The sequence below is a fragment of the Chlorocebus sabaeus genome, chromosome 21 (genome assembly GCF_047675955.1).
Source record: "Chlorocebus sabaeus isolate Y175 chromosome 21, mChlSab1.0.hap1, whole genome shotgun sequence".
Taxonomy (NCBI): Eukaryota; Metazoa; Chordata; class Mammalia; order Primates; family Cercopithecidae; genus Chlorocebus; species Chlorocebus sabaeus.
The window spans coordinates 76845101-76869413 of NC_132924.1; the positions used below are offsets into that span (position 1 = coordinate 76845101).

At 38.9% G+C, this 24313-nt stretch overlaps 1 protein-coding gene across 2 annotated transcripts in view; it reads right to left on the reverse strand.

Annotated features, from left to right (window-relative positions):
• Nucleotides 1-24313, reverse strand: part of RELN (reelin) — a 516825-nt gene that overhangs the window by 299800 nt on the left and 192712 nt on the right. For both annotated transcript variants that reach the window (XM_073009223.1, XM_007982474.3), the window contains exon 4: nt 14330-14400. In XM_073009223.1, coding sequence (XP_072865324.1) covers nt 14330-14400 — 71 coding nt within the window. The remainder of the gene's footprint in view (nt 1-14329; nt 14401-24313) is intronic.

The following is a 24313-nucleotide window of genomic DNA, read 5'->3' on the forward strand; positions in this document are numbered from 1 at the left end:
TATTTTGAGAGAGTGTCTCGCTCTGTTGGCCAGGCTAGAGTGTAGTGGCACATCTTGGCTCGCTGCAATCTCAACCTCCTGGGCTTAAACGATCCTCCTGCTTCAGCCTCCCAAGAAGCTGGGACTACAGTCATGCAGCACCAAGACCAGTAATTTTTTTGGGGGGGGTAGAGACAAGATCTTACCACATTGCCCAGGCTGGTCTTGAACTCCTGAACTCAAGCAATCCACCAGCCTCAGCCTCCCAAAGTGCTGGGATTACAGGCATGAGCCACCATGCCTGGCCAAATTTTAATTTTTAAAAAATTGTTGCTGTGTAGCAACTTTTTAAAAAATCCTAGACCTTTGGGAACTTGAAGAGATGAAGTTCATAGATGGAGCAGATGTGAGAAATTGCAGGTATAAATTGACCCAAAACCTGAGAATGTATGGCTTTTAAGTAACATTTAGAGGTTGAAAAGAAAATCATAAGGCTCAAAACAGGAAGAAAGAGGAGGAAGAAGTGGAGGAGAAGGAAGAAACCTTGTTGCTAACATCAGCAGAAATTGCTAGAGATTTACCAATGTCTATTCTCCTTTTACTTCTTTATTTCTCAGCCTCCCCTATAGCTTCCTGTGACAAAGGAATTAAGCTCTGCCCATATGAGGTGAGCAGAAGTGACTAAGGTCACTTTCAGGGCTGCGTGATGCCCTAAAGGAATGGGCATGCTTCCTTGGCCCTTTCCCCTCCCTGCTGTAGGTGGTGAGTGCTGGAGCAGCTAGCTTGGCTCCGAGATATGGAAGCTACATGCTGTGCACAGCAGAACCACTTTGCCAGCCCTAGACCAGCCATCCTCAAACTGGTTTATGACTACGAAATCAACTTCTAGTCATTTAACCCACCGACATGTTGAAGTACTTTGCTTAGTACCTCAAGTACATAGAAGCTTAATTGATACTCTAACTACAATAGTTAATTTCTCATGGGTGAGGAAAGGGTCCCTTTTGGGGAAAAGTTTCTTCTCTTTATCTCAGTCATAATCTTAAGGGCGACAGTAGCTATTAGAGTTGATCAAACTGCAAATTCCTGTGAGTAGAGAGACTCTATCTTGAATATCTCTGCATTCCCAATGCTGAGCACAATGTCTCATACATGGCAGTTCCAAATATGCTAGTTGAATGGATTCTGATAAGATCAGCAAGCAATATTACTAAAACCATTGTTGTTAGAAAATTCTAATCATCTCCTATGTTCCTTTTCTTCCTTATTGCTTGTACATATGTCATCTTCTTCCTTTACTTTTCTTCATATTTCTTTTCACTTTCCTTTACATACCTAAGGATGAACTGTACAATCTGTCTTGCTCTAAGATAGACTTAAGGCAGCTTACAAAAAAGGCAGACAGCTGAACAAGACAATAAAGGGGGGGAAATCAAAGATGACAAATGAGGGTGGAAAAATAATACATGCCGTGTTGAGATATGTATGCAAGATGCATGCCCCTCAGGACTTCAATTTGGTTCTCAAGCCATAAAGTTACAGAAACAGAAGAGTTCATAACTTTAAAGAACACATATTGTTCAGGAGAAGGACAGTTATTGCAGGTACACAGACTGTACACAAGTTTCTTCTGTAGTTTCTCATAGAGGACCCTGAGCAATAAAGCAAACATCATTTCAAATACCATCTATCCAACTCTGAGTTTTGTTAAGCTACTCCTAGTAAAGTTCATCAGTGAAAAAGAGTGTACAATACCTAAATAAAGATGATATAGGAGGAGAGACTTGAGCTGGATCTTTAAGGATGAGCACAACTTTATCAGTTAGACAGCAGAGGAGGTATTGAGGAAGGTACACTGGGGAAAGGAGTTGGCATACGTGAGCCACAGTGATAGGGTCAGGATGGCATCTCTGATGAAGGAAGTACTTATTCCAGCTGAAATAGAGAGTCTGGTGTCAGGTGAGGGTGATGGATGTGGAGATGAGGTTGGAGAGAGAGAGGGGTGGGACAGATCAGGGAAGTCCTGAAAGCCAGGCTAAACTGGGGGGAAATAGAGGGCAGTTATAGGGTTTGAGGCCAGGAGCATTTTGATCAACGTGTGAAAGGCCTGAATAAAAAAAAATGGCAGTAGGTATGGAAAGAAAAGTGTTGGTTGAAGAGATATTATGTAAATTGGCCTTAGACACACCGGGTATAGACATGGATGACAAAAAGGAATGGGCAAAGATATGTGTTACCTGGAGCTCTGTTTAGTGACTGGGGTGATTATGAAGATGCTAACCAGAACTGCAACAGAGGGGTACAGATTTGGGAGGAAGGAAAGTTCAGTTTAGAATATATTGAGTTCATGGTACCTAAATGACACCCAAATGTAGTGTCCAGTAATAGTAGTGGGAGCTAGTATCTACAGAGTGTGTGCTAGCCACTATGCTATGCACTTCATCACGATATAATCCTCACAATCTTACGGTGTTCTTTCCGGGCACAGAATATTATACTAGTTCTCAGGAATGGTATGAAGTGGTCAAAAAAGTTGATACTATCCCTTTCTCTTTTCTACAGATGAGAGAATTGAGACTCAGAAAGATTACATGGCTAGAAAGTGCCAGAGCAGAAATTCTAACTCAAGAGTATGCAGGTGACTGCAAATTTTATGCTCCCAATCATTTTACCTTCTTGACTCTTTGTATAAGCATCAAGCAAGTGGAGAGTTAGGGAGATGAAAATTATAAGTGTGAGTAAGTTCAACAGGGACAATATAAAAACACAAAAAGAAGACCGAGCATGGTGGCTCAGGCCTGTAATCCCAGCACTTTGGGAGGCTGAGGCGAGTGGATCACAAGGTCAAGAGATCGAGACCATCCTGGCCAACACAGTGAAATCCCATCTCTACTAAAAATCTGCCAGGTGTGGAGGCGGGCACCTGTAGTCTCAACTACCCGGGAGGCTGAGGCAGGAAAATTGCTTGAACCTGGGAGGCGGAGTTTGCAGTGAGCCAAGATCGCACCACTGCACTCCAGCCTGGCGACAGAGTGAGAATCCTCTCAAAAAAAAAAAAAAAATTGCAAAAAGAAGCCCAACCCCAGAATGTATGATGTGGGAAGAACAACAACTCATTATGGAAACTGAGAAAGGAAAGAGAAGTCAGGTAGGGTGAGGATCCGAGTCCTCTGGATTAGTTGGCACCCTAGTAGGTTATTGGTGACCTTGAGGATGATGGTTTCCAGGGAGTGCTGGCGGTAGAGGCCAGACGGCAGGGTTAGGAGGGAAGCCTGGCGACACCACTGCTCTTGCAAGAAGCTGGAGTGTAAGAAGGAAACACGGCCGGGGGTACTGGAAATTCAGGATGAAATACTTGTGAAAGTAGCAGTGGCTTCAGCATATTTAAGCACAGAGGAGGAGGTGGCCACTGAAGAGGAAGACACTGAAGCTATGAGAAAGAGAAAGCACAATTATTGGAGCAAGGCCTCAAAGGAGATGAGAGGAACACCATTCCATTAAGTTTATATTTTTCTGCAAATGTGTTTTGGTCCTTCTCTTCCGGGTTTGCATTAGTAAATTTGTACTATAAGCTTCTTAGCAATGGGATGGGAAACTGCCTTATGTTGCCACACACCTCCCCTGGGGTCTGGTACAGTGTTTCACATATGCCCACTGGGGATACAGCACAATATATATGAATATCAATGAACTCCAACTCTTAAAAACTTGATTATAAAAAATCTATATTAATTTTTACATGAAACAACTGAATTTTCACATGTACATTAAAAATAATGTGGATTAATAAATTGGATGAAATAATATTTCACAAGCCAAACAAAATTATGAGTTATGTATGTTTGTAACAGCTTTGCTCTCCTTCCCCAAGTGATTGTATAGGTCCAGATTTGGTCTTTGTCCTTCAAAATATGGAGGAATCAAGCAGGTTATACAGCAGCATGTGTAGAAAGAATTCTTCCATGGGCACCCAAAATAACTCAATGCAAAATTCTTCTTGGGCATAAATCTAGGAATTTTGACTTTGGACTAGATAAAGTTGTCAAGTGGGAATGTATATAGCCCTCAGAACTGAAAAGAAGGCTGTTTAAATCTATGTTCAATCACCTTGGGATAAACAGCACCAGTCCAAAACACCATTCTTTAGGAAATCAAAAGAATAATCAGACCCACCCCCAGAGTCACTAGCAAGAAATTTTACTATGGTCATGTGAATCAGCTCTTTGTCATTCCCCTTAATATGCTTGTCTTCAGATCACTTAGGGATACTTTCTGCCTGCCATAGCCCCAGGAGGGCTTTAGTTTCTTGCTTTGTTGGGTAGTTTGTAAGACCTTGAAGCAAGATCGGGGGTTCCTGGATGGTTTTCCCTGATCCTGTTAATTCAGTTATCTTTGTTTAGAAATCACAAAGCCTAGGGACGTCATGAACAGGAGCTGTAACCACTAAAATGAAATATAAGCTACAAAATAGCCAAGGGGAGCACAGATGTCTTTGACTAGCAAATGCTTAACACTGGGCACATTCAAGTGAAATGCATCAGTATTTATTTTTCTTTTCAGCAATTAAAGTAGATATGTTAAAATCCAATTCTAACAATGAGAGAGAAACAAGTCTGAATTAATAAAGACTTTGCATTTCAGGGTATTAGAAAGATATTTAGTAATATAAACTGTTGAATAACCAAGGATAGCCAAGAGAAGATTTTGGTAGATCTGATCTACAATTTTTACAATATTTAGGTATAAAGTTACACTTAAAGTGCTAAAAAATATCAAAGGAGGTTAAACACCCCATTCACTTTATGGACTTGCTTGTTAAACTCTCCTCTTCCCCTCTCCATCTCACAGTTTAAACTTTCACCAATCCTTAATACAAATGATTTAAAAATTGCAAAGAGTTTGCATTTGGGATGAAGCATATATGCTGCCTACCACCATGATCCAAGGGCCCTTAGAGAGCATAGCCACACTTTCTACCACTCACTGTTCTGAGAGTGATGAACAGCTGAAAAACTGCTGAGCCTGGCAGAAAGCAGTCAAGGTTTTCTGCGCCAGCTGTAAGCCTGACCTCTTTCCTCCTGACATAAAACGTTTGCCTTTAGTTATAGCCACTTCCATCAACACAACAACAGAGAATTCCAGGGTGGTTTATAAATGGCACATGCCCTTTGGGGGCACTACAGGGCATGACTGCTGTCAGGCCACTAAGCCTGCCATCTGGTCTTGCTAAATAATCAATGTGTGTGTTTGAAGAGGGTATGCCAAGAAGCCCACAGGCCAATGAATATACACACACACACGATTATTTTCCCTGCTCCATCTTCAATGTGATGTGTGCATGCTGCTGGACCAGTGGCAGTAATGCTGATGCACTCACATCCCTTTTTCCTTAACTGTGTAGATTTAAGGCACCAAAGAGTATATGTGTTCTTTCCAAGGTTTTCGGGGAATTTAGGTAGTAGCAATAATCTTGTTTATTAGGGCTGTGGTTCCTGAGGGTTTTTAATGTTTAATTTTTTTTTTTAACTTTAAGAATCCACTTGGTATAATCAAACCAATATTGGGCTGTGAGTCCACAGACTGGAATTCTAGGCCTGCCACTCATGAGTACTGTATATTTTGTCAAGTTAACTTGCTTGGCTACATCACTAATCCACAGATAAGGAACCTATAGTTACATGATCACAGCATAAATTCAAATACTAGTCCTCATCCTAAGTCTATATATACCACACTCACATTAACAATTTCAATAGTACTCATGTGGCTCAGAGAGAGACGTATTAGGTCCACAGCTCTTTTTAGGTAGTTCAGCAATAATTTCTGCAAAAAAACTGATTTCTCCTAGTTCCTTTCAAGTTTTTAGTCTATTCTGATATTGTCTCTATTCTTTGCTTGGGTCACCTCTAACAGTACTTCAAAAAACACCACGATGTTTATCTTTAAAGTCACTTACTGACATTTCAGACAACTCCCCAGATAGTCACTTGGCTAACTCCTTTATCCCCTTCTTGATCCTTGATCTTTGCTCTAATGTCTCCTTCTCAGTGAGTCTACCTGCCTTACCTGCCAAATTGCAATCAGCCTCTTGCTCCTCCATCCAACTGTACGCTCTTTACCTGCTATATTTCAGTGGTCTACTTCCCCCTACAACACTTGCCACCTTCTAACATGGTACCACATTTAGTCATTTCTTATGTCTCATATTTACTGTCTGTCTCCTCTTCACTGCAACGTAGGCTTTATGGCAGCAGAGATCTTTGCTCTGTTTTTTGGTATATTCCAAGACCTAGCCTAGAACAGAGTCTGGCACATGGTAAGAATTAAGTAATTTTTGTTTAGTACTAAATATTGAATAATTTCAGTTCTTTTTGTTTTATAGCTAGTGAATTAACCTAAACATCCTTTACTTTCAAAACGACTGAGGGTATACAGCCCAGCCAACCCTACACCCCAGACTAAAGATGGGAAAACTCTAGCTCCTTGTCTGCACCATGACATGACAGCAGAACTCAGGTGAGGATGTGTTTACGATTACTTGGAACCTCAGAGATATATTTTAAAAATCTCTAAACCTGTTCTATGTTCCAAGAACATTAAGGGGACTCCTTACAGCTTCCATGAAAATCCATGAACAATTTTCAATAATTTTTAATATGCTGGTACATGTATTTTACAACTAGACCTCAGTGTGAGCAACATTGCTAGTAGCAGCCACACTGCCTCATCATGGTCCATAGCAAACATTCAGGGTTAAAGATTTTTCAGTAAGGACAGTGATTTTTCAATTGTAAAATGTTTAAGTCGATCATTCAGCAAACATTTATTGAGTCTATGTTTCACGCCAAGCATGATTAAACGTTAAAAAACCCAAAAAGTTAAATCATGGTTCCTGCCCTCAAAAAGCTCTCAGTTGGGGGAAATGAGTGTTTAAACAAATAATTATGACACAACAGAAACACAGCATGTTAAGGGAGTCAGGCAAGTCATCATATAGCAGGAGACATGGGAGTTGTAATTCAGAATTTTCCTTCGATTCTTGAGAAGGGATTTATTCCCCTTGCCACGCAGACTTGTCCCTCCTCCTTCCTAAGTCTAACCCCATATGTACACTTTTTGGAGGAAATGTGTCCTATTTCTTTATAATACAAATAATGTAAGTTCACTGTAAACAAATTACAAAATAGAGATACATTTTTTAAAAATTAAACATTCATAATTTTACCCCACTGATCTACTTATGCTTTTTATTTCATACAAACCAACCTTGAATAAAATTTTGCTTCAACAAAATCCCTTCCCTTTATGATGTACTGAATCTGTGCTTTGCACCAGGGACTCTGGAAAGTAAGGTCATACAAGTAAAGCCTGAATCCACGCTGTGATTTGAATGTGTCCCCTCCAAAATTCAGGTGTTGCCAACGTGACAGTAGTAAGAGGTTGGGCCTTTAAGCTGTGATTAGGTCATAAGGGTTACTCCCCCTGTGAATGGGATTAAGGTCCTTATGAGGAAGGCTTCACGCTCAACTGGCTTGCCCCTTTGCCTTCCACCACGTGAGGACACAGCATTCCTCCTCTTAGGAGGATATATCATCAAAGCACCATCTTAGAAGCTTCAAGCAGCCTTCACCAGACAACCAAACCTGCCAGCACCTTGATTTTGAACTTCCCAGCCTTCGGAACTGTGAGAAAATAAATTTCTGTTCCTGATCAATTACCGAGTCTGTGGCACTCTGTTACAGCAGCGCAAAGCCCTCGTAAAGGCTAAAATCCAAAAGTAAATCATGCCCACTAGCATTCTCTCCTCAATTAAGAAAAAAGTAGCCTCTGACATCCAGAACCTGGCCTGGCAATCCCTGGTGGGCCTTGGTGTCCTCCTATTGAACATAAACAATTTCACAGAACATCAGCTTCAGACAAGGCTACTCTGTGACCATGATGAATCAAGATAGAGACACATCTATTTCTTAATCTTGTCTCAACACAGACACAACTTTAGCACTGTCCAAGTTACAAAGGTGCCAAGTACCCTCTCTCCTGGCTCGTAGGAGCGACTGCTGCTTCTTTATCAATTACAGCAGTAGCCGTGCTCTAGTCTGCCCTTATGGTACATTTATTGAGATACCTAACCACAGAATTGTTCCCACTTCCAGACAGCATCAAGTCCAGAGCAAAGCTCCACTTTCTTAAATCCTACCTTAATCACCAAAGAGAGCCCAAATCTTTTCAATTTAATTTTTTAATTTTTATTTTTTAGATAGAGTCTCACTCCGTCACCTAGGCTGGAACGCAGTGGCATGATTTCAGCTCACTGCTATCTCCGCCTCCTGGGTTCAAGTGATTCTCCCGCCTCAGCCTCCTGAGTAGCTGGGACTATAGGCGTGTGCCATCATGTCCAGCTAATTTTTTTGTATTTTTAGTACAGATTGGGTTTCACTGTGTTAGCCAGGATGGTCTTAATCTCCTGACCTTGTGATCCACCTGCCCAGCCCAAATCTTATAATAACAATTCCTTTTGTAACATCCTCTTCTTGAGATGCCCCATGGTTCCCCCATGGTTTGCCTTCTCCCTCACTGCAACAACCACTAAACCAACCTGTTTAACCTATTCAACTTCAACTAGGTGTGTTCTTGGTGGTGTTTGGCTGCAAGGCACTGGAAGCCTATAATCAACACACTCTGATCTGGAGAGAGAGAAAATCTATAGTCCTTTCCTCTCTGGGTGCCTACTTCTCTCCTTTCTTACTTTTTAAAAATTTTTTAATGGACAAATAATAATGGTACATATTCATTGGATCCACAGTGTGTGTGTGTGTGTGTATACACACACACATATATAATGTATAGTGATATTTTTTCAAAGCCTCAATTTTAAACTGCCCAGGATTTATTTCTCATGTCACAGTAATCTGTCTTCCCTTGACCGCTTGACTCCAAAGATGGAGCAAGAAGCTTTCTGTGCTACAAAGCTGCCTCAGGTGGTCTCACCTCACCTAAAACCACCCTCATTTTCAGCCAAATTGCCAATCGTCTACTTTTTTTTTTGTTTTTTCTTGAGGTGGAGTTTTGCTGTGTTGCCCAGGCTGGAGTGTAGTGGTGCAATCTAGGCTCACTGCAAGCTCTGCCTCCCAGGTTCAAGCGATTCTCTTGTGTTCAGCCTCTTGAGTAGCTGGGACTACAGGCGCCTGCCACCACAGCTGGTTTGTTTTTTTTTTGTTTTTTTTTTTTGTTTTTTTTTTGGTATTTTTAGTAGAGGTAAGGTTTCACTATGTTGGCCAGGTTGGTCTCAAACTCCTGACCTCAGGTAATCTGCCCGCCTCGGCCTCCCAAAGTGCTGGGATTACAGGTGTGAGCCACCATGTCCAGCCCAAATTGCCAATCACCTTCTGATTGTAAAATCTTAATGTCCTTTTCTATCCTCCATTCTCTGTTTGTCCTTGTTAGATATCTCTACCATGTTCAGATCTCTTCTCTCAGTTCCCCCCACCCCAGAGGCTTGCCTCTTCTCCAGAATTCCCTCTTTTTCCCACCCCTGCTCAGTCACTGGTCTTCCTCACTTGGCTGCTTCCTTCCTGCTCCAACCATCTCCCTAATGAATGCATTGCCTTCCCAGCATCAATAGGCTGATGGCTTTCAAATCTCCCTGGCTGCTCCAGCCAGTGACAGGCCCCCTTCTCAGCAGGCTGCTGGAGAACTCTGCAACTCCCTCACAGCCAACATGTGGAAGTGCAATTGATTATCTTTTCTTCCAAACACCTCTAACATTTTCTTCATTTCTTCTCTGTTCCTGGCATCAATGTCCACCCAGTCACCAAGGCCAGAAGTGACAGAGTAGCCCCAGATTTCCTCCCTGTCCTTACCCATACCCCCATACCTTCTCTAGGTCTCTCTAACATATCCCCTTCTTTCTGGCCTCCAAGATCTAATCACAGTAATACATATAATGTATAATGATCATGTTTTTTCAAAGCCTCAACTTTAAACTGCCCAGCATTTAGTTCTCGTTTCACAATAATCTGTCTTCCTTTGTCTACTGTCCATCATCTGCCTTTAATCTGTCAACAACTCTGTAACACATTCCACCCCCAACCCCCATTAGGTTTTCTTTACTTGTTCTATCATTCTCCTGCTTCATTCCCATCACCTGCAGAACACCTAAGTCCCTGGGCATTAACAGAAGGCCCTGCATGATCTTTTCCACTTACCTTTCCAGGTCTCATGGTTTAGCTGTAATGAATTACTGGCTAGCCTCCTCCTTCTTGTCTATCAGACTATTATAGTTTAATTGTTCGCTCATTCATTTGACAAACATTTATGAGGTACATACTGTGCATCAGATATTGTGAGAAGCTTTAGAGATTCCATACTAAAAAAGCACAGCCCTTATCCTCAAGGAGCATATATCTCGTGGCAGACAAGGCATTGTGATGATGTTCTTATGACAACATGCAATAAACAGTTGCCAAATGAATGAATGCATGCACAAGTAAGTTGCTCTCCTTATGCCTTTGTTTCCTCATCTTCAAAGTGTAGATAATAATAGTTTCTTTTTCAGAGGGTTGCTGTGAAGATTAGATGAGTTTGTAGAGTGCTTGGAGTGGTGTCTGCACATAACAGTGTTGACAGTGCTCCTACTTAACGTGCCTTGAGAATTCTGTAGAGAGTTATGTATGAGGGCTGTCTAGACCAGCTTGAGGGGAAGAGGGAGGGAATCAGAGATGTTTTCTCCAGAGGGAGGGAGTAATACCATAAGCAGGGTCTGACAGCCCGAGTTAGACAGAACAAAAGAATGTAAAAGGATAGACCAGGCAAAGAAAACTGGGAGAGTATAGGGTGCAGATAGCATCAGGATGATACAGTGAGGTGCATTCAGGGAGTTTTAAGGTAAAAATGAGAGGATGACAAGAAATGAGGTAGGAGAGACAAACTGAAGCCAGATTGTAAGGGATTTTCCTTCCATGTGTGATAAGCAGTAGGAATTTTACTATGAAGATAAACTATCGCTTCCAATTGAGATAGTGAAGGGTTTTAAGCAGGCAAATGAAAGCAGCATATTTCCATTTTAGAAAGCTCATTATAGCAGCTCTGTAAAGGCACCATGAAAATAGGAGCAGAAACATCATGAAGGAGGATATTTGGCAGCTCCCAAAGGAGGCACTGCTGGGCCCTGATGTAAAGTGGGTCAGTGAGAATGGGAAGGAGGAGATAGATGGTTCTCCTCTCCCTTTTTCCTTTTTTTTTTTTTTTTTTTTTTTTTTGAGACAGAGTCTCACTGTCACTCAGGCTGGAGTACAGTGGTACGATCTCGGCTCACTGCAACCTCCACCTCCTGGGTTCAAGCCATTCTCCTACCTCAGCCCCCCGAGTAGCTGGGATTACAGGCCCGTGCCACCACGCCCAGCTAATTTTTGTATTTTTAGTAGAGACAGGGTTTCACCATGTTGGCCAGGCTGGTCTCAAACTCTTGACTTCAAGTGATCTGCCCGCCTCAGCCTCCCAAAGTGCTGGGATTACAGGCATGAGCCACTGCGCCTGGCCTCCTCTCCTTTATTCTTAAATGTCACTGGCCATTCAGGTCTAACTTCCTGGGATGCCTTTCCTAACACCTTCAAGCAAACTTAGCTACCTCTGTGATCTATAGATCTGTCATTTGTATCTTAGCCTGTGAGTTCCTCAAGAAGAAATGGGTCCTTTTCACTTTCATATCCATATTGAGCACTGTGAGCTAGGACAGAGGTCTTGCGGGTGTTGTATACAGTTTTCCAGAATAATGACTTTCGGCCGGGCGTGGTGGCTCATGCTTGTAATTCTAGCACTTTGGGGGGCTGAGGCTGGCGGATTACCTGAGGTCAGGGGTTCAAGACTAGCCTGGCCAACATGGTGAAACCCTGTCTCTACTAAAAATACAAAAATTAGCCGGGTGCAGTGGCATGCACCTGTAATCCCAGCTCCTCAGGAGGCTGAGGCAGGAGAATTGCTTGAACCCAGGAGGCGGAGGTTGTGGTTAGCCAAGATTGCGTCGCTACACTCCAGCCTGGGTGACAGAGCAAGACTTTGTCTCAAAAAAAAAAAAAAAAAAAAGAAAAAGAAAAAAAGAGTTTCAACTAATGTTTGGTAAGGAAAGGGATTAAGATTACAGACTCTCTAAGATATAACGAGTACATTTTCTAATCCTTTTACTTTTTCAATATGTTTAGCAAGCAGTACAGTCTTGTAATAACAGATATCCTCAGGACCCACAGGAAAAAGTTTGCTTTGCTTGAATTGTTTAATTAAAATCAACAAATATACTGAGCATGTTAAAATGGAAAGGCACGGTGCTGTGATGTATGGTGACTACAGTTGTTTTTCCTCTAATAAATATATTAGATATTCCTTATCCAATATATAAAAATGATTACATGATAAAATGTTACTTTATTTGAGGAGACAATTAATGTTTTAATTAAAAATAGATAAGGCCAGAATAAATATATAGTTTATAGCATTAATTATTTTCCTTATTATTTACTGACAGTAGGAAGCCATCACTCTTGCACTCTTGTTAGCATTATTTTTCACTTTATCTTGGATAGAGTGATATAATTTCAATGAGTTAGATGCTATTGAAAAGCTCAGAGTTTTTCTTCTGGTCCTGGGCTGTACAGCATTTTTAATAACATGCACACCTACCATCGTGTAAATCATGCTCATGTGTAATACTATTATAGAAGGCATTTTTCTTTTCCTCACTGGTTGAGAGGTTTTTCCCATTGGTTTTTCTTGGCTTTTTCTTTTCATTTTAAATGAAAAGAATAATTTGCCTCCACCCAACCCCAATAATTCATTTATAATAGAAAAGACTAAAAAATTTAAGGCTTAAAAGAAATTAGTTTGTAGACAATGGTAAGTGTTAATAAAATTAGACATTTCTTTTTCTGACACTATAAATTTTCCAGGATATTAATGCTCACTGCTATGTGGTATTCTATGTTTGCAGTAATGTGAGCAATTTCATAGTCTGGAAGAAGATTTGTATTATGATCGAATTCTCGAGCCTACCTACAAAGGCACAATTTAATATCTGTATTCTCAAAAGTCACAGGATAAAAATCTGTTAAACCCAGGGATACTGATAGTATGTTTGAAACTATAACTAGAATGAAGTTTTAGAATTCAAGAACTACGTGTGTAAATAATCAGGATTTTGCCATTAATAATCATTAAGCATCATGTTACTTAGATAAAGTCATATTATGATACATATAACTAATAATAAATGGTATTTTATTAGGTATTTCAAAAACTGATATAATTTTTCCTCATTTCTCTCCAAAGTCCATTAGATATTCTTTAGCAGAGAGATAATTAATAAAAATTTCCTTTAAATTCAATATTATAATTCTAAAAGTTAACAAATTCCCTCCAAATGTCATTTTAAACAAAAATTAATACTATACTTACAATAAACAATGAAAATGGCATGACATTTACCAAGATTGACATCAAATGTTTTCATTATCAAGATGCTGAAATCAAGGAATGTATGTACCGCTGAGACAAACTTGTATTCAATCTATGAAGATTTTTAGAATGACTTACATGGTAAGCTCTACGTCAGCGTCTGGGGAACCAAAGCCCCTTAAGGCATAGTCCCCATACTTGAGAAGCTCAGTCTGTCTAGGGCAACACCCACCCCTTTTCAGAGAAAAATTCTCTATGAAGTGGTAAATGCTATAATGGAAACACAAGGTAGGGTGGAAACTCAAGGGACAGGGAGAACAAATGAGCATCGGAGTGTGGATCCTGGTTTTAACTTTTTCATTGTGTTGTGTTTGTGTGTGCATGTGTGTGCATCCCGGTCATACATATCTGAGAGTATGTAAAATTTAATCTAAACTGATACAATGTCTAGCCACACAAGTCCGAAATTAATAGTGCACACAGTTGAAAGAGACCCATAGATACTGTACACAAAATCATGTATAATATGATCAAATGTTAAAAGCAATAATCAGAAACATTTTCAACAAAGCTGACAAGACATTTAAGTGGTAAATTAAGAAAGTGCATTCTGTAGAATTTAACAATTACGACTAAGATTTGTACTTCCAGAATAACTAAAGGTAATTCCTTACAAAAAAATTATGAAAATAAATTTTCTTTTGCTCACACTTAGTATCTTCAGAAGTCTATAGATCTTTGTTAGTAATTACTAAATAAATAATTATTAGTGATATGAACGGTCAATACTTAAATTTTTAAAGCATTATGATTAAGTCATCATAATGAAATGCTTCCTTGGTATGGAACACAGGACCTATCATGAATAGTGTGGACGTAACACAAACAAATCAAATACGACTCTTACCTCCTTGTTCACACAACTGCTGGGCTAAAGCATCTTTGAAAATAACCTGGCCCCGGTGTGTTGCTGTAGCCCTGGAAACAAATAGGAAAGGGTTAATTCAAATTTTGGAATATGTCTGGTGAAAATGTATTTTTAAAACTTTTTTAAAAAGCTTATTCTTAAACTTTATTGTGTGGATATGATACTTTTAATGAGTACATCAGAATGGTGATATAAATAACAATGGCGTGAAAGCTTAAACCAAGACACCTGGGTTGAGGACTGTCTTCAGGTTTTACTATATAAAGACATTGTAACAGTTGTGAGCTTGTTCTGAAAACAGCAGATGTGAATAAAGCCTATAGAATAAAAAGGATGGAGAGGAGGCTTATTAAAATTTCTTCTTCAAGAGACCTTGATATAAAATGTTTTGTGGAGCAATATTGATATTAATACTGGAGAAAGATGCTCTTAAGGTACTTTTTTTCTGAAATCAATAGTCACTGTAACATATAGAGACAGAGAATTACATTTTTAAAAAGTATTTTCTTAAAAAGAGGACTATTCAAAGCTTTCATAATAAAATCTGTCATAACAAAATAAAACCATATGAAGGAGATTCACTATTTGAGGCGATGTGTATCTTTTACCTCTTCTAATCAGAGCTGTGCACATGGATTGATGGAAAAAAAAATAACATCCTTGCAGCAGATGTGTTATTCAATGGCTATAATAAAACATGTCCTATTAAAGGAATAATTATGCTTTATATATGAAGGGTTTTCCCTTAAAAAGAATCTTGCTGGCGCAAAATGTATTAAACAAATTTGAAACAGAAAATCATGTCTCTTTAAGAAACTTGATTTTAGAAAATAAGCCATACACAAAACCTTTTATAATAACAAAATAATTAGCATGAAATCTTAACTTTAGTTTTAACCAAAACCATCCTAGGGCAAAAATAATTTAACTATCATCTGCTGAAGATGGATTATGTACAAGGCACTGTACTAGTTCATGACAGGGCCAAGTTTAGGCTATGTATTCCCCCTTGATACGTGCGCCCTTCCTTTGGTCAACATCTTGTTGTTTGCTGGGCCCAGTAGGGCTTCCTGGCTCCCAACATTCCTCGCTGTGGCCCACATGTGGATGCATATTTCCCCTCCCTTCTGCAGACCTTTCTGAATTCCATCCTGATTGAATTCTAAGTAGACCCCAGTGTCAGTACCTCTGGAACCAACTCTCTGAAAGTAATCTGATAAATTAATCCATGTTGAAGTGTTAATGGGTGATATCACTTCAAGCTAACATATTTCAGCAGTGAAAGTATTATACCTTCACACACACACATGCACACGTGCACGTGCACACACAATGGCACAATAGTGAGAGTTTTGAATGGTGGAAGGGAGATATAATTGGAGAGAAAAATCATTGGGTGGCCTTCAACTCACACCATATGTGAAGCCTATAAGGGGTATCAGCCCTTGTTGTTGCATATTAATCATTATCAAAATTACACATAAACAGATGCTACCATTCTTTTTATATATTCACATATGTTTATAGGTTTTCCTTTGCTTTCAGAAAGCTGAAAATGAGGAGAACTACATATAGGGCCAATCCAAGCCATAAACATGGCCCAGAGGCTCACTAATCAGTACAGATTTTATGATGAGAGGGAACACCGTAACTTTTTTATTTAAATACACTGTTCAAACTCATCAAGCAAAGAGTGTCTGAGTTTACATACACTTCTGATAACAACACAGTGATCACCAATGTAGAATTTTAATGTGACATTTGCTTTGGAAGGGAAACATTTTCTGAAATCACCAACCACCAAGAAAAGTTCTATGACATGCAGTGTTCAAATAATTGTTTGTTTTAGTTGTCTTCTGGTTGTAAGTATATAATATTCCTATCATAATATTTCTTCTTGGTCCACAAGCCTAGTTGTCATTGTGCCAGCCTATGTTCCTATGATCACGATCAGCCCAATTATCAAAATAAGATTCAGGTAACAGAAGTTTCACCTTTTTTCTAAATATCAGACATACCAACATCTCTTAGTCACTTTACAGCATCTCATGAGGAGTCCACACTGTTTTCCCCATTACTCAGTTTCCTCAGATTTATTATTTGTTGCCTTCATTAATATTCTTACTTCTGCTACTTTGGTTCAATAAATACATCTCATAAATTTCTAAAGAATAATGATAGAGTAACTGAACCTGAAGGAACCTTGAAGATCAGCTAGTCAAAACGTCTTTAGCAGTGGTACTCATTCTTCAAACAAATACGGAATTCGAATGACTAAAAGACAGGAGCCCCAGCTTTTGAAGTTGTGGGGCTCTGCACTACCTATTTTCCAAATCTTGCTGTTGTGCTTCTCTGGAACTCTTAGGGTTTAAGGGAGCAGAGTTTGAAAACCACTAAACTGGTCTAATTCTTACAGTATATGGATCAGGAATATGAGGCCAGGGAGGATATTAACCTACTGGAGGTTACACAGCCCATTAATGGCAGATAAGATCTGATTTCAGGTCTTTGATTCGAGGCCTTGGATCCTTTTCCTTGCATCAGCCGTTTTCCAGATGTGTTCCACAGTGATGCCCTAGGGGTCTCCATGAGAGTCAAGAGAAGGAGGGGCAACAGCCAGTGTTCCAGGCACCAGCCAATTCAACCAAACTGTCTAGGCTTTATATGTTCTAATTAATTAATTTTGTTTAAAGAAAGGGCTCAGCAATTAAAAGCTGGCTTGAGAAGCACAGCATACTATGTGCTCAATGCCATTATCTGAGGTTCCCTGCTTGGGAAAAGTAGAAGTAGTAATAATAACAGTGGCTGGTATATATACCTACTGTTATTCTAACAACTATTATGAATTGAAATTTACCTCTAGGCACTGTTGTAGGGCTTTACATAAATTAACTCAATTATTCCTGTCAACGGCCCTACAAAGTAGATAATCTTATCCATTTTTTCTGGGACACAGAACTATTGCATGATTTACAAATGTCACACAACTGGTGGTAAAGCCAGGATTAAAACCCAGGCAGTTTGAGTGTAGAGTCTTTGCTTTTAAGCATTACAGCAATATTTCATTAACCTGGTTCAAAAATATGATGGTAGCTTTCAGTCTCTTTTCAGAGGAAGAGCCTGTTTTCAGGGCCCAATTTTCTTGTTTCTTTCTTTCTTTCTTTCTGTTGAGATGGAGTCTTTCTCCGTCACCAAGCTGGAGTGGTGTCACGATCCTGGCTCACTGCAACCTCCGCCTCCTGGGTTCAAGCGATTATCCTGTCTCGGCCTCCTGAGTAGCTGGGACTACAGGCACGTGCCACCATGCCCAGTTAATTTTTGTATTTTTAGTAGAAACGGGATTTCACCATGTTGACCAGGATGGTCTTGATCTCTTGATCAAGATCGGCCTGCCTCAGCTTCCCAAAGTGCTGGGATTACAGGTGTGAACGACCACACCCAGCCCAGGGCCTGATCTTTAAAGAATTGTCTTCTCTGACTTGTGTTCTCTATTCCAACCCTTCAGGCTAAAGCTGTTTTAGTTAACCTCCTTTTGGACAAACTTCTTGTCATTTCCATTGGAAGTCTGGCCTCTTGGGCAGCAACTCCTTGCAATTTGTCTTTGAAAATACCATTTCTCTCTCTTGACCCCTTCTCCTGCAGTGTTCTGTGAGCCCCTCAAATTCTTTTCAACTTTTTATTATTTAATATAAAATTTAAGACAAGATCCATTAAATGTTTATTTGCATATATATTTATTCTTCACCTAGCACATAGTATTTGTTCAATTTTAAACTTCCTTCCATTTTATAGGTTTCAATTAATCTTTTTTAAAAAAATGTTTTAACATTTAAGTTACATGTGCAGGTTTGTTACACTGGTAAACTTGTGTCATTGGGGTTTGTTGTACAGATTACTTCATCACCCAGGTATTAAGCCTAGTACCCATTAGTTATTTTTCCTGATCTTCTCCCTACTCCCACCCTCCACCCTCCAATAGGCCCCAGTGTGTGTTGTTCCTCTCTATGTATCCATGTGTTCTCATCATTTAGCTCCCACCTATCAGTGAGAACATTTGGTATTTGATTTTCTGTTCCTGGGTTAGTTTGCTAAGGATAATGGCCTCCAGCTCCATCCATATCCCTGCAAAGGACCTGATCTCATTCTTTTTTATGGCTGCGTAGTATTCCATGGTATATATGTACCACGTTTTCTTATCCAGTCTACCATTGATGGAGCCCCTAGACTTCTATCAGCTTACTACAGTGTCCTTTCTACTCTTTGTCATAGTTCTTCTAATGAAGACCTCTTGCATCTTCCTGTATGCTACAGCCATCAGATTACTGGATGATGTTCTCAGCCATGCTGCTGCCCAAACCCTGGAACATATGTGGATACCCAACACACACATATGTGCTGACAGATAAACATCATTTGCATCATTTTCTTTCCAAACCCTTAGAACTCTCAGATAACATTTTAATCTAAAACGATCCTACCCTAGAGGAGATGCATGGTCAGTATTTTTAAAGGTCTGCATATTGGCATCTTACCTTGGGGAAAAGAAAGAGCAGAAGCCCAAGTGACCAGCAATAACACAGGCTCCCTTGCTTTATCCCATGAGCCGTCTACACTGCTCTCCTCAGGGTGTGATTAATGTCAATATGGGAAGCCTATTTGAACATATTTAGAGCTGTCAAATAATTCATGGTGGTTTACCCACAGAATCACAGCATTTATTTCAAATCTTCTATGGAAATACATATATATTCTACTATATAAGTATATATTATATATTCCAAAATTGCTAAAAGCACAGTAACTCAGAATTAAGTCTCTAGAGGTCACGTCCTCCAATTTTTAAAATTACATTGACAGATAAAACTGTATGTAAAGCTGTGTATTAAATCTAGCTAATTAACATATGTGTTACCTCCTATAGTTATCCTTTTTGTGGTAAGATCCACATCCACTCTCTTGGCATTTTCAAGAGTTCAATACTATAGTCACCATGTTGTGTAAGAGATATCTTGAACTTATCCCTCCTGTCTAACTGAAATTTTGTATCTTTTGACCAACATCTCCCCAACCACTCCCCAAACCACCCAGCCCCTGGTAATCCCCATTCTACTCTCTACTTCTATAAGACCAACTTTTTTAGATTCCACCAGGTCCTCCAATTTGTAACACACAATACATTTTTAAATAAGAATGCAGAGCTATGGTATATGGTGACAAGCCTGATTCATTTCCAGAATTGTTATTTTATGTAATTTACAGCTCTCTCTGGGGGAAGGTCCAGCACGCTGATGGTGTTATTAACTATGTTGGTACTATTTGCACTTAATTTTACATAATTAGAAATATTTTTTCATAAGAGTTTGGAAAATATCCTCATTGTTCACTGTTTTGGAAAGTAGACAAAGTTTCTTAAACATGTTTCTAATAAGCACTTATCTTCTTCTTGGGAGATGCACAGATCTCTAAGGCTAACTTGCCAACAAGAGCCCCTATGTTATTACTTATCATTTTAAAAGCTCTATAGATTCTCCAAAATGAAGAAAGTTCATTATGATCATCATATTCAGCGCTTGAAAAAGCATTTATGATTTTTAAAAAGCCTGTGATATTTTCATCTTAACTAAACAACAGAGTAACTGTATGCCCAAAGCTGTTTTTTTTTTTTTTTTTTTTTGAGATGGAGTCTCGCTCTGTCGCCCAGACTAGGGTGCAGTGCCGCGATCTCGGCTGACTGCAAGCTCAGCCTCCCAGGTTGTCGCCATTCTCCTGTCTCAGCCTCCCGAGTAGTTGGGACTACAGGCGCCCGCCAACACGTCCGGCTAATTTTTTGTATTTTTTTTTTAGTAGAGACAGGATTTCATCGTGTTAGCCAGGATGGTCTAGATCTCCTGACCTCGTGATCCGCCCGCCTCGGCCTCCAAAAGTGCTGGGATTACAGGCATGAGCCACCGCGCCAGGCCATACCCAAAGCATTTAAGAATTAACTGTGCAAGCCGGGTGCGGTGGCTCACGCCTGTAATCTCAGCACTTTGGGGAGGCCGAGGTGGGCGGATCACGAGGTCAGGAGATCGAGACCATCCTGGCTAACACGGTGAAACCCCGTCTCTACTAAAAAATACAAAAAATTAGCCGGGCGAGGTGGTGGGCGCCTGTAGTCCCAGCTACTCGGGAGGCTGAGGCAGGAGAATGGCGTGAACCTGGGAGGCGGAGCTTGCAGTGAGAGGAGATTGCTCCACTGCACTCCAGTCTGGGCGACAGAGCCAGACTCCGTCTCAAAAAAAAAAATTAAAAAAAAAAAGAATTAAGCGTGCATTGTGCTGCCATGCAGTGCTGAGGTATAGTCTCTGCAAGGAGAAAGACCAGTGACAGAACACAGGTGCCACTTATGAGCTTAATGACTTGGGGCAACTTCTTTAATCACTCTAGGCAACAGAATTCCTATCTGAGGACAGGGATAACTTGGAATAATACCTATTACTTCAATATATTAATATTCACTCTTAAGATACTTATAGTCTCTCAACCTAAACAGATTTCAAGCTTCTGGAATAGGAATCAGTAGCTAAAAAGAAATCAGCCCTCATAAGACATCGGACATAATGATTTGAATATATGAAGGAATCAGAGCTATTTATATTTTTGATTTATATTTATATTAGATTTATATTTTTCACTCCATAATTTGCTTACCATGTATTGACATCCAGTTTACAAAGAAGGAATACAAAAGTATTTTAACATAGTTGCTATAATGCCTAAATTCCCAAGTGTATTACTATTTCTTGATTTCATGAATCAATTTGCTCATAGATTAACATAAAGAATCATACTGGAGGTAAAGACAATGCACTTTACCTCCAGGGGTGGGCTACTTTTTCCACCATTTTCTACTGCTTTGTCAGTGAGGTCTGGTATGTTAGTGACTTGTCCATTTTACAGCTGGAAGAGCATTCGTTAATCAGCAATTTGAAGTTAGTCTTGTGTAATTCAGTATGCCTGTGCCAAGCCACCCTTCAGGAAAGGTAACTAAATATGTGGAATATGAGGGAAAAAGAGTTGATCTGAGTTTGGTAAATCTGATCTTCAAAGGAATCAATTTTCCCTTTAAAATTCTTACCCCTTTATATCAGCAAATTACAGTACTTTCTTTTCTCTCTTCTTTTTTTCTTTTTTCTTTTTTTTTTTTTTTTTTTGAGACAAGGTCTCACTATGTTGCCCACGTTAATCTTCAACTCCTGGGCTCAAACAATACTCCCACCTTGCCCTCTCAAAGTGGTGGGATTAAAAAGCATAAAACTTACCGTGCATTCTAATTTGGGGATATATATTGATGTTTATCAAAATAAGAAAAAAACTCAAATGCTTCAAAACCCATAAAAAAGAGAAATGAATAACTTCAAGGAGTAATTATTTTTGTTAAACTCTCAACTTCAACTATGGCAAAGTCATTGCAAAATAAACAAAGGATTGCGTATGTTTTCACAATGCTTTTGCTATTCAAAGCTTTACTGCCCTAATTGTTTTTATAGTTACATCTTTTATTCCTAAGCCACAGAATTTTTTTTCTGTCAAATGTATAAATACTTTATCTCTTTGAAAACAACAAAGTTCAGTATTAATGTTCATTATCCAGTAATCACAAAGTCTATGTGTCCTTAAAGGCTACCAAATAGATGGTTTAACCTTGATTTGTGATCAAAGTATACTTTTTATTAGCAAGAGAAGGAAACATGCAGATGAAATCTTTTAAGTATGGCAAATCAATGAATGGTTAATAGTAACTTAGCTTTCTTCCAAAGTGATTCAGCAAACTCCTGAAATGGTGATGGATGGAGGGTTTATGTTCATCTGACAGTGTTTGTTCATCCATGGTATTGTATGTATTCAGTCACATGTAGTGTGAATTCTTTTACTTAAAGTGTTTTTAATAACATCACTAAATCACTTTGCATTGAAATAAAGAGTAATAATTTTGGTGAAAAACACTTGGTAATTGCAGGATATGTAATACCAAAGAGAAGCAGACATTTATCATGGGCAGAGTTATATATGTCTTGTAAATCACCAACGAAGTGAATCTGGCGAGGGAAGATAGCAGATTAAACCACATTTTATTTTGTCCCTATGCAGAAGAATGGCTCGTCTAGTAAAAATAAGAAGTGACACATTTCTCAGGATTATCACAAAGTTTTAAAGTAAGGAGATGTTGATTGGACTGATTTATGTATCAAGAAGGATCACCAATAAGGTGTCAAATGTGCCAAAAGTTCCCAACTCACATTTAGGATTAACTTTAATTTCCAGGAATATGTAATTTATTTCAGGAGAAAATAACTTTATGAGTTAAGCCAAATGAGAAATGCAGATTGAAATTTTGCTCAACAGCCCTCACCTACACCAGTAACAGGTGAAATCCTCAGAGCAGCCCAGCTAACAGTGATCTGGCATAAGCATGTGAAGCCATCTACATTTCTAAAACTGAATGCAGTAGTGCTGTCTACCAAGAGTGAGTGACTTTTTATTGTTTAAATTTAAAATGGCTTTATTTGGGTTTTATCAGGAATTTCCTGATTTTTCCTGGTTCACAACTAATGGATCCTTGATTATGAACAACAGCAAAAAGGATACACAAGTTTTCTTAATAAAAAGATGATGTTCTCTCTGCCTCTGCTAATAATTATTCAACAAACCATTATGAATTATGAATCTGACGGGGTGTTAATTGTTAGCCTGCTTTAGGTGCTCACATTTCTTACCTTGGCCCTGTTGGCACATGATATAAACTTAGCAAATATTCTTTTTGAATGATGTCTTCATTGTTATGTTATGTGTACCCTAGGCACAGGGATTTTGGTCTATTTCTTTTTCAATATTTTACTTGATAATTGACATAAAGCACCCATGCAGTAAATATTTGTGAAATGGGTGAATGATTAATGTATGTTACACTTGATACAGAATGTTAAATGCTTTAAAAAGTAACCAGCAAGTTATTGCATAAGAAACACTATGAAAAAGATGATTAGATGATAATAATAGTCAAGACAAACACTGTTGTAAGATTTATCTTGGAAATCAGTTAACAGCAAGAACAGTAAAAGTAAATAAGCTGATGTATTTGCTTTATTATCACAACACATTTCATCATTTAACGTATTCCGGAGTTTCCTTAAACCAACTGTATTCTGGAAATGCCTTCTAAAACGCTAAAATAAAAACGCTTTCCATACCACCTTTTAAAATCATTAAAATTATTTGAGAAGCTCTGCTGTTTTAAACACCTTTTAATTAAGTAAGCCTATGGTCACTTGTCTTAGAGGCATTCTTAGGCAAGGCAAGAATAAAACTGAAAAAATGGCATGTTAATTCCAAAGAAAATCCTAGTAAAAAATAATCTTTTCTGCTGGATATGAATTAAAGAGTCTGTAAATTTGCTGAAAGATATATGTAAAGTATTCAGGTATCACCTTTAATTGGAATGAAAGACAGAGTACTAGTTTCTACAACAGAAGAAGGGGAGTTTTGCTCTAGGATGGACATTCATTACCTCCATGATTTATACTGTGTCACTTAACTTCTGTGTGTCTTACTTTCTTAATTTATAAAATAAACTGAATGGACTGAATAATTTTAAGGTTCAAACAGCAGATCTGGAATCAGAAGATGTGGGTTTGCACCACAGCTCAATGATTTATGTTGATCTCATATGAGTGGTAATTCTCTGAGATAGGACCAGAAATGTTCTGCTATTTATTTTCAGGACTGTGATGAAAATCAAATGAGATCAACTCTGTGAAAACACTGTGGAAAATATAAGGAATTACGATGATGATGTCTGGCTGGTCACTTCAAAATAGAGCAGAAAACTGAAAGGGAATTAAAGGAGCACATTCTATAGGATTTAAGATCAAAAGCTATTTTTGATCTTAAAAGGAAAAAAAGGGAAGACTGTAAACTCTAAAA